This window comes from Octodon degus, unplaced genomic scaffold (genome assembly GCF_000260255.1).
Source record: "Octodon degus isolate 3935 unplaced genomic scaffold, OctDeg1.0 scaffold00050, whole genome shotgun sequence".
Lineage (NCBI taxonomy): Eukaryota > Metazoa > Chordata > Mammalia > Rodentia > Octodontidae > Octodon > Octodon degus.
In genome coordinates this window covers 10,805,538-10,816,862 of record NW_004524626.1, presented here as the reverse complement: position 1 = coordinate 10,816,862, position 11,325 = coordinate 10,805,538, and the positions used below count along the sequence as shown (strand labels likewise).

Below are 11,325 nucleotides of genomic sequence, written 5' to 3'. Positions count from 1 at the left end.
TCCCCGTTCCTTTTTCCCTGTCTTTTCTCCTTTCCCTCATCTTTGTTGTTTATTCCTTATGTTTAGTTTCTTTCCATTTTACTATATCTATTATACCTTTAAGATTTTTTTTTAATACTTTGAGGTTCTAACTAAGGAGACAATACAATATTTGATTTATTTCACTTCTCATATAAATTTTTTGTATCTTTTAAGACTTTAGGTGTTTTTTTCTGATTTTATTTTTTCTTTTATTTATATTTTTGAGACAGTCTCTCTAGTTCAGACTGGTCTTGAATTCATTATGTAGCTCAGGCTGTCCTCTGACTCTTGTGACCCTCTTGCTTCAACTTCTGAGTGCAGAGATTACAGGCCTATGCCACCAGGCCCAGCCAGATGTTTTGTTTTGAGATGAGATTTTGCTAAGTCAATAAGCTTCCCAGCCTGGACTCAAACCTCTGATCCTCCTGCCTCTCAGTCTCCCAGAGTGCTAGAACTATAGACGTGTATCACCACAACACCTACCCAATGTCAGAAAATTTTTGCCCTTGTTTTCTTCTAAGTTGTTCAGTTTTAGTTTTTGCCTTTGTGTGTTTGATCCATTTTGATTTTATTTTTTGTATATGGTGTAAAATTTTATCTATGCTTTTTCGTTTTTGTGGTACTGGGGATTAAATTTAGGGCCTTTGTACTGAGCTATGACTCCATCCTTTTTATTATTTATTTTTTTAAGAGCACACTATTTGGGGGGCCGGGGAGATGGATGGCTCAGTGGAATATGCGCTTCCCTGGCAAGCACAAGGGCCTGCATTCAATCCCCGGTTCCACACAAAAAAAGCAGACTGTTAGAAAGCTTCTGTCCAAGAGAGTGACAGAAGGGGGACCTGCTCAGGGCACCCCCTTTTATTTTTGAGACACAGTCTCTCACTAAGTCATTAAGTTATTCAGGGTGGTCATGAATTTGAGATTCTCCTGCCACAAGCTCCTTTAGTGCTAGGATTATAGCATGTGCCATCACACTTAGCTCAATATCACTTTCTAGTGATTGCAATGCATATGTTAATTAGCTTAATTTATCTATTGCATAATGTATACATATTTTTAAACATTTTTTTTGCGGAACCGGGAATTGAACTCAGGCCCTTGTGTTTGCCAGGCAAGGGCTTATTCTACTGAGCCATCTCCCTGGCCCCCTAAACATAATATTGTACACATTTTCATTTTTGTCAGTTTAAAAATAGGGGTGTGCAGTACCTATCCAAGTGGTAGTATGTGTGCTTAGTAGGTGTGAGGCCCTGGGTCCATTCCCCAGTATGAAAAAATAAGATACTGTAAAAAATTGAATAAAAACAGAATAAATAAAGGTAGAAATCTAATTTAGCCAAATCAAAGTTGAATCAGCTATATTAATTTCAGTTTTATTGTTCAACATGTGGGTATACAGTTTTCTCTGCACCAATTTTTTTCAAACTTTATATTATTATTTCCTCGTCTTTTTGAGACACGGTCTCCCAGGCTGGTCTTGAACTCAATTTGGAGCCCAGGTTGGCCTTGAACTTGCAGTGATCCTCCTGTGTCAGCCCGAGTGCTGGGATTACAGGCATGTACCACTGTACCGGCTCCTCAGCACCAGATTTTGAAGACTGTCCATTCCTTTTGAACAGTGTTGGCACTTGTGTCAAAAACCAGTTTACCTTATTTGTGAGATTACTGTTTTCATTCGTCCATCTGTTTTTGTACTATTATACATATATTGTTTTTTTTTTTTTCTTTTGCTTTCCATTTTTTTGGCAGTACTAGAGAGTGAACTCAGGGAATACTGAGCTAAATCCTCAACCTTGTTGTTATTAATGGTATTGGGGATTGAACCCAGGCGTACTCTACCACTGAACATAATCCTTTTTATTATTTTTTGGGACAGGATAAGTTCTCTGGGCTGGCCTGGGACTTGCGGTCTTCCTGCTTTAACCTCTCAAGTAGTTGGGATTATAGGTCTGTGCCGCTGTGCTTGATCAGTACAGTTTCAGTTATTGAGTCTTTGAATCAGTGTTTGAGGATACTTGCATCAGTATTTATAAGGCACATTTGTCTGTTTTCTCTCCCCCTCCCCCTCTCCTTCCCCTTCCTCCTCCTTTTGTCTTTTTGAGACAGGATCTTACTGTGCAGTTCAGGCTGGCTTTGAGCTTACTTTGTAGCCCAGCTAGCCTCAGACTTGCAGCAGGCCTCCTGCCTCAGTTTCCCAAGTGCTGGGATTACAGGTGTGCGTCTCCAAGCCCAGCTGTTTCTTGTAGAGTTTGTTTTCAGGGTAATTTTGACCTGGGAATGAATTTAGGGACTAGACATGTAGCCCAGTGGTAGAGCACTTGCCTGCCACATGTGACGCTGTGTTTCATCTCCAGCATTAGGAGGAAGAATTCGAAAGGGTTTGCAGATTAGTTTTCATTTTTCTTAAAGTGATAAAAAATTGGGGGCCTGGCCTTAGCTCAGTTGTTTAAGTGGCTGCTTCCACAAAGCTGTCAGCCTCAGGTTGCTGTAGTTTGATCCCCATAACACTTCAGCCAGCCAAACCACCCCTGAGGTCATTCGGAGCAAAAAAAAAAAAAAAACAACAACAACAAAAACACCTTATTCCATAAAAAATTTAGCAGTGAAACTATTTGGTTTTGGGGTTTTTGTTGTTGTTGCAGATGGTATATTAGTTTGCTTATGTTGCTATAATAACATACCTAAGTCTAGGTAATTTATGAATGTCAGATTTGTTTATCCAAGTTTTGGTGGCTGGGAAATTGCTGAACATAAGCTCATAGGTTAGGTACATGGTGATGGTGGAAACCTTGTCTGGTGCATTTTTAAATGGTGAAAGGTTAAATGGCCTTCATGGTTTTCTTCAGCTGTTTCATAAGGGAGTAATTCTGTCCAGCAGAGCAGAGTCCTCAGGACCTAGTTGTGTCCTATAGATCCCACATTTTTTCATATTACTGCATCAGGGAAGACATTTCTACATTAATTTGGGAGTGTTCTAACCATAGCAGAGAGTTTTTGACCTCTACTTCATGACCCTTATTAGTTATAGATAGGCACAGTTTTTTTGTGTGTTTCTAGAAATGTCATCAGTGTAATTGTTTTCATTGTTCTACTAGAGGCTTTGTGGACTGTGTTCTTTTAGTAGTGTGGTCCAGTTATACAGGAACTCTGGTGATGTGGTGTTGAGTGCTGAGGGAGGCAAAGCGTTCCTTGATCTGTGACTTGGCTTCAGTTTTAGGAAGCCTGTATCTCTTGAGTTGTGACTTTCATAAGCACTTCTTAGTCTGTCCTAATCAGGTCTGTTTTTAGACAGCCCCAATACCTGGGGAAATTATCCTCTTTGTAGTGAGCATGTGCAGATTTCTTTTTGGTCATCATTTCCTGAACAGTTGCAACACAGTAGTTACTTACTTTGTCTTTATATTGTCTTAAGTCTTACAAAAATCTAAAGATGGTTCATCAGTGTCAAAGCCTTTTGGCTTTCCTGGGCTGCATTCAATGAAGAGGAATGGCTTTTAATATGGTTAATGTATATGATTACAAGACTTCCTTTATTTAAATTTTTTTTATCATAAAGAAGAGGACAATCAACCTGCAGCTGCGGGTTGGATGCTTCCGAAAGTCCCCAGGGGGTTTTACCTGTTATCTGTGAACACCATGCCCTTTCACATAAGGGGCTTAGGTATCTCTACATTTTAGTGTTTGTGTGGGTCCTGGAACTAGTTCTTTACAGGAAATTTTTCTTTTTGTTTTTCTGGTTCCCTCTTGCCACTGAGCTATACCCCCAGTGCTGCAGTTTCTCTTGCAGGAGAGACTTGACCACAAATCTCTGGGCATATTTCAGGATGGCTACATTTCCATTTTCCTGCTGAAGGCAGGCAGTGACTTTGATGTTCACTGAGAGCAGCTGTCAGGGATTGTGGAAGTAAAACAAACTAGAGGAGCCCACCCTGTAATTTTTACATCTCATGCTTGTCCAATTGACTGTTAGCAGTTTACTATTTACAGTTTAGTTTTTTTTTTTTTTTTTTTTTTTCACCCTTCTGCTTTCTGTTCCAGTAGATTATTTCTTGGTTCCTAGTCTTTGGGTGTCCATTTGGGGACTGCTGCTTGACTCTGAACTCATTTCTCTAACAGATGTAGGAAAAGTTACAGAGTTTTGATTCATTTGCTTTTTCTTCTCTGAATGTGTTTTGCCTTCTCCCTCTTTCTGTGCCATAGTGGAAACAGGAAATCCTTGATGTTCGTTTTTGCTGTTTGCTGACATTTATTATTATTTTTTAAAATATTTATTTAATTATTTTGTGTCTGTGTGTGGCCAGCTCAGCCCACCAGGGGGCGGGACTGACTGGCATGTGGTGCTGGGGGATTGAACCGTGGTCCCTGTGCTTTGCTTAGCTTAGCTTGTTCTAAGTAGGTGCTTTAGACACTGAGCCATCTCACCAGCCCCTGTTTGCTGACATTTAAAAACATATTTTTATTTGCACTGCTGGGGATGGAACCCAGGGCCTTTTGCATGCTTAGGCTGGGGATGGAACCCAGGGCCTTGTGCATGCTTAGGAAGAGTTCTGCCCTTGAGCCGCCCTCCACAGCCCTGTTGACAACTTTTCTTCCTGTTTTTTTTTTTTTTTTTTTTTGTATGTGTCTCACTGTAAATTAGGCTGGTTTTGAGATCACTGTGTAGGCTATATTGGCCTTGAACTTTTGCCAATCTTCCTGCCTCAGCTTTCTGAGTACTGGATTTGTGGGCATGTGCCACCATACCTGGTATCTGCTGACAACTTTTCTGCCTTAACCTTCCTTCATTCCCCTGTGCTTGCATCTTGATAAGGACATAGGAAAGCATGCATACTCCCTCCTTTTTCAGTGACAAGTGATTCAGTCCTTGTCAAGTTTGCCCTCTTACACTAGCTTACTCCTTAACTTCAGTAAAAATCTCAAAACCAGTGTGGTTGTGTACACTCATAATTGCAGCTACTCCAGAGGCTGAGGCAGGAGGATTGAGCTCTAGGCCATCTTGGGCAACTTACCTGGTCTCAAAATAAAACATAAGGGCTGAGAATTTGGCTATGGTAGGGTGTCCCTGGGTTCAATACTTAATCCCACAGTGAGTGAATGAGTGAGTCAATCAGTCAAAGATTAGGCTGTTTTCCTTGCTCTTCTGAGGCATTTCACAGCTGCTTGAGCCTTGGTAGTCTGTTGTGCTGCCTGAAGTCTTAATGTATTTTGACCAGCTCTTCGCTGCAGAGTTCCTGGTGTGTCAGGTGCACCACATCTGTGAATTAAAACTGAAATTGCCACAAAGTAGATAAATTATGTCCTTGCCAAACATAGTTTATTTCTTTGTGTGTGTGTGTGTGTGTGTGTGTGTGTGTGTGTGTGTGTCTGTATGAATTGGCATGCTGAAGGATCAAATCCAGGGCCTCGTGTATGCTAAGCAAATGCTGTGTAATAGAGCTGAACCTCTAGCTCCTTTTCCTTTTTCCCTCCTGCATGTGCTGGCTTTTGCTTTGTTCTTCATGCTGGCCTGAAACTCTTGGGTTTGAGAAATATTCCCACCTCTACCTCCTGAGTACTTTGTACACCACTGCACTTGACTCCATTCCTTAATTTTTTTATTTTAGGGCTGTGTGGGGGAGATAGAGTGTGTCTGATGATCAAGTCAGGAAATAGCTGTTTGGTGACCAGTATGTATTGAGTGTGTTCATCCCCAGGGCTGTCAGTCTTACCCATTTTCATTTATACATATGTGGGATGTTTTAGGATTTGGTGACCTTTGAGGATGTGGCTGTGCACTTCACTCAAGAGGAGTGGGCTTTGCTGGATCCTTTCCAGAAGAATCTGTACAGAGATGTGATGGAGGAAACTGTCAGTAATCTGGCCTCTGTAGGTAAGGATGACATCATTCCTTCACTTAGTCATTTAGGGCCAGGGATATAGCTCAGTGGCAGAGCACCTGCCTGGCAAATGAGAGGTTGTGTGTTCAGTTCCTGGTACTAAAAACAAAAAGCAAAACAAAACACTTTTAGTCATTTAAAAAGCAGGTATTTCTTGGTATTTATTTATTTAGAATATGAAAGGGGAATGTTTTGGTAAGTATATCAGCTGGACCTCAGTGAATCATGAAGCTAGTATTTAATATATGTTTAACTGTTTTACTGGGCACAGCAGACTAAAGCCCTGCGTAGGTAGGTATAGGGGCTGGGGTTTGATCCCCGGAGTGTCATACTGGCCCTGCACCTGGGGCATGCTGAGATGGCAAATGAGACTGGATGTGGTAGTGTGTGCCTGTAATCCCAGCACTTGGGAGGTTGAAAACAGGGTCACTCCATGTCTGATCTGTGTAGTGAGAGCCTGTAGATCCTCTACTAAATACATTTAAAAAAAAAAAAAAAGTTGTACTGATTCATAACGCTTTTTCTGGGTGTATATTTTAGGAATAAAATTGGACGACCTGAATATTGAAGAACTTTACCAAAGTCCTGACGAAAACCTAAGGTACTTTGCATTCATAAAGGAAAGCAATTTTCGTAGAATAAAAAACACAGTAACAGAAATAGTCTGATTCTTCATTCCTCAAAATTTTGCCTAGAATTACATATACTTAAATGTTATATAGTTATAAGTTCACGTGTAAACAATATTAAGAAAATCCATATATGTTTTGTTAATTGTGATCCAGATCTCTTTTAGAGGACTTAAGCTATGCACAGGCAATTCTGAGGGGATGTACAACCCTTGCTTTCTCTGGTAATATTAAAAATACAAGTGTAGATTTTGTTACTAAATATAAATTATTAAAAACAAAGAGCTGGTTATAGTGGTACATACCTGTAATCCTAGCATTTTGGGAGTTGGAGGCTGGAGAATAGCAATTTCAGGCTTAAGACTGGGCAGCTTGTAATGTAACAAGACCTTGTCTCATAAAAGAGGATGTAGCTCAATGTCAGAACTCTGAGCTCAATCCTCAGTGCTACAAAAAAGAGAGACAAAGGAAGGAAGGAAGAAAAGTGATCATGCTGTGTAGCTTGTAATCCCAGCTACTTATGAGGCTGGGGGATTGTGAATTAGAGGTTAGCTTGGCCAATGTAGAAAGACTGTTAGAAAATAAACATAACACTAAAGCCTTTAATTTTAATGTTTCTCTTTTCTTACAGAAGTCATGTGGTAGAGAGACTCTGGGCAAGGGTAGAAGATGGTCAATGTCGAGAAACTTTCAGACAGATTCCAGATACTAGGGTCAGCAAGAAAACTCCTGCTGTAAAATCATATGACTGCCGTGTGTGTGGAGAAGTCTTCATTGGTCATTCATCCCTAAATAGGCACATGAAAGCTCACACTGAACATAAACCAAGTGAACACAAGGATGGAAAGAAGACAAATCAAGATAAGCAATGTGGAAATGCCTTCAGTTTTTGCTATAAAAAATCTGAAAGAACTTGCGTTGAAGAGAAATCTTATCAGTGTAAGGAATGTGGAAAATTCTATATTTCTCTATTAAACTTTCAAAGACACATTGAGAGGCACAGTGGAGAGAGACCTTATAAATGTAAGATATGTGGCAAAGACTTTTATTCTTCTAGTTCTTTTCAAATACATGAAAGAACTCACACCGGAGAGAAACTCTATCAATGTGAACAGTGTGGTAAAAGTCTAAGTACTTCCAAAGCCTTTCAGATACATAAAAGAACTCATACTGGAGAGAAACCTCATGAATGTAAGGAATGTGGGAAAGCTTTCAACTGTCCCAGTACTTTTCAAAGACATAAAAGAATTCACACTGGAGAAAAACCCTATGAGTGTAAAAAATGTGGTAAGGCTTTCAGTCGTTTCAGTTCTTTTCGAATACATGAAAGAATGCATGCTAGGAAAAACACATGCTATGAATGTGATGAATGTGGGAAAGCTTTCATTTCTTTTGCATCTTTTCAAAGACACATGATAACGCATACTGGAGATGGACCTCACAAATGTAAGGAATGTGGAAAAGCATTCATTAGTTCTAGTGCATTTCAAATACATGAACGACAACACACTGGAGAGAAGCCCTTTGAGTGTAAACAGTGTGGAAAAATGTTAAGTAGTGCCAGTTCCTTTCAAATACATGAAAGGACTCACACTGGAGAGAAACCATATGAATGTAAGGAGTGTGGGAAAACCTTCAGTTGTCCCAGCTCCTTTCAAAGACATGAGAAGACTCACACTGGGGAGAAGCCATATGAGTGTAAGCAGTGTGGTAAGGCTTTTAGTCGTTCCTGCTACCTTCAGATGCACGAAAAGTCTCACACTGGAGAGAAGCCCTACATTGGAGAGAAGCCTTACCAGTGTAAACTGTGTGGTAAAGCATTTCGTAGTTCTAGTTCCTTTCAGATTCATGAAAGAACTCATACTGGAGAAAAACCCTATGAATGTAAAGAATGTGGGAAAGCCTTCAGTTGTCAAAGTTCACTTAAAAGACATGAAAAGATTCACACTGGAGAGAAACCGTATCAGTGTACACAGTGTGGTAAAGCTTTTGGACGTTACAGTTCCCTTCAAATACATGAAAGAAATCACACTGGAGAGAAACCATATGAATGTCAAGAATGTGGTAAAGTCTTCAGTAGTTCTAGTTCGTTTCAAATACATAAAAGAACACACACTGGGGAGAAACCCTATGTTTGTCAAGAATGTGGGAGAGCCTTCAGTTGTCCCAGTACCCTTCAGAAACACAGAAGGTCTCACACTGGAGAAAAACCCTATGTGTGTATGAAGTGTGGGAAAGCTTTCAGTCGGTCTAGTAACTTTCGAACACACCAAAGATCTCATTCTGAAGGAAAAACTGCACAAATATAGTAAGGGTGGGTAAGCCTTATCTTGTTGCAGTTCCTTTGAGAAGTGTAGAAGAGATCATGTTGTGGAGGCACCCTGTGCAAAGAATATAGGAAGGCATTCTTTGTGCAGCTTTTTAGCATATTTGAGAATGTATATTGGTGAGAAACCTTTTAAGTACAGATGGTAACAGTGGCTTTTGTGTTCCACTTCAGCTTGAAGTCATGAAAGAACAATGGAGAGAATATAAGCAGCATACATAAGCCTTCATTTGGCTCAAATCCTTACAGAGATGGGTAAGAAGGCTCACTGGGGATTGGTGGTGTGGCTCTTCGGTAAAGGGCCTGCATCACAGTCACAGTTCAATCGCAGCACTACCACCAGAAAATCTGTTTTTTGAGCCCAGCACTCCCACCAGAAGAAGGAAGGAGGGAGGCAGGAGAGAGTGCACACTGGATTAAAAGGTTGAGAGTATGAAAAGTATGTTTGCCATTTTAAAAATAGAGACTTACAACTATTTCCAGCTTAGTGAAATATACAAATTGAAATAATATGAAAAACCTAATGTAAATACGTAATGCTCCAGGAAGCACACATTGTGAAGGAAATGGTGTAAAAGATAAAAATGGATTTTCTTTTATAAATGGTTCTTTGTTAATGTGGACATTGGGCCTGTGGAGATTACTACTTTGCAAAGAATCACTGAGGTGAGATAATTCTGTAAATACTTTTAAAGCAACTGTGAATTTAATATGTGTGTTTTGTTTGTTTTTTTTTTTTTTTGTACAAATATTCAAACTGAACCTTTGTGCTTGCCAGGAAGACACTGTGCCACTGAGCTATATCCCTGGCCCTATAATATGTAATTTTTCTTAAGTCACTTAATACTGTTTTGGTCTTTTCATGGTACAGGGGGTTGAATCCAGGGAATGCTGTGCTGCATTCCTAGCACTTCTAAGTTTCTGATCCAAGATCTCACTAAGTTGCCTAGGCTGGCATCTGACTTGCTCATACCTTAGCCTCCCTAGTAGCTATGGTTATAGGTATGTGCTGTGGTGCCTGGCTCACTTAATATAAATTTTACTTGCTCATTATGAAATGTATAGAATCTGCGGATGAATTGAAATGCATTTTTAATATAGAAGGAGGTTTAATTTTTTAAAAAAATGTGTTTGGTACAGGGTCTCACTACGCAGCTTGGACTTGTAGTGATTCTCCTGCTTTCAGCCTCCTCAGAGCTGGATTACAGGCATGTGCCACCACTCCCGGTCTCAGTGGCAGGCTCAGTGAGCCCAGGGGCAGAGCTGGCATGGCATGTGTTGCTGGGGATCAAACCCCAGCCCCTGTGCCTGCCTAAGTGCCAGCCCTAGGAATTTTAATTTTTATCTAGTTGTTGAATTCTGGTAATAAGTCATTGAAAACCAATCTTTGTTAATTGTTAGAACTTTCTTTTTGGCCTCATGTGGCAGGTTCTGAAATATATCTTGCTCATTCTATGTGTTCTACCACTTTCTTATGGAGAAAACTTTTTATCCTATATTTATTTTTAATTTTTTGTACTGGGATCAAACTGATGACCATGCACTTGCCAGGCAGGTGCTTATGCTGCTGAACTATATCCTCAGCCCTGAGAAAACTTTTTAAAGGGCACAAAGAAGTTTATATCTTTGTGGCTAATAAAGAATTGACATCAGATTTTTTTGTTTGTTCTTTAGATAGGATCTCTGTGTAGTTCAGACTAGTCTTAAAGTTACTGTACAGCGCTGACTGGCCTCAAACTCATCTTCCTGCCTTACCCTCCCGAAAGCTGGGATTACAGGCATGTACCATCATGTCTAGTTGCCATTGGATTTAAGGATATAAATTTTACTATAGAAAGTAGCCTTATGTGAATAATTATTTTCATCTTTTCCCTTCTTTGTCATTCTTTCCAGCTGTTGACTAGTTCACTTTGAATGAAAAGCAGAGACCTGTGGTAGAATAATAAAATTAAGAGTTGGCATTGGATTGTGATGCCTTCGTTGGGAATGGGGAATATTGGAGTTTCTATTTTTATAGTTTGAGTCCCTAATAGTTTACCTTGAAGGACAATTTGAAGGCAGAGTGAAGAAAGCATTTGTTGGATTTTAAAGCCACTGTACAGGAAGACAAGTGATGGGGCGTGTGAATGGAGGCCAGCTGGCAGCCCATGCTCCCGCGTCCTAGGCTTGTCCAGTAAGACCCCATAAAACCAGCTGCCTTTCACGCCCTAAAGGTGCAGTTTCTCATATATTTTACATCAGCTATATGTGAGTTATCTGTCTTTAGGATTTCCATACAAATCCTAGTATGTATATTAGGTAGCTGACATAAGACTGTCCTGCTTGAGAATATTGTTTCCCCTCTTTAGATTGGATTTGTATGTGAATACCTGATTGCATGAGAGCTTTAGGCATCAAAGAAACTGGGGGATGGGCTGGGGATGTAGCTGTGTGGTTAGAGCCTTTGCCCAGGTGGGCTGAGGCCTGGGGA

The 11,325-nt window shown here is 40.1% G+C and overlaps 1 protein-coding gene across 1 annotated transcript in view; it reads left to right on the top strand.

Annotated features, from left to right (window-relative positions):
• The window catches only part of LOC105740902 (zinc finger protein 709-like), a 13,930-nt gene extending 4,315 nt beyond the window's left edge, over positions 1 to 9,615 (top strand). Inside the window, exons 2-4 of the mRNA XM_023716752.1 lie at positions 5,767 to 5,893; positions 6,441 to 6,501; positions 7,161 to 9,615. Of these exons, the coding sequence (XP_023572520.1) occupies positions 5,767 to 5,893; positions 6,441 to 6,501; positions 7,161 to 8,838 (1,866 nt within the window). The 3' untranslated portion in view covers positions 8,839 to 9,615. The remainder of the gene's footprint in view (positions 1 to 5,766; positions 5,894 to 6,440; positions 6,502 to 7,160) is intronic.
• Positions 9,616 to 11,325: the final 1,710 nt, after the last annotated feature.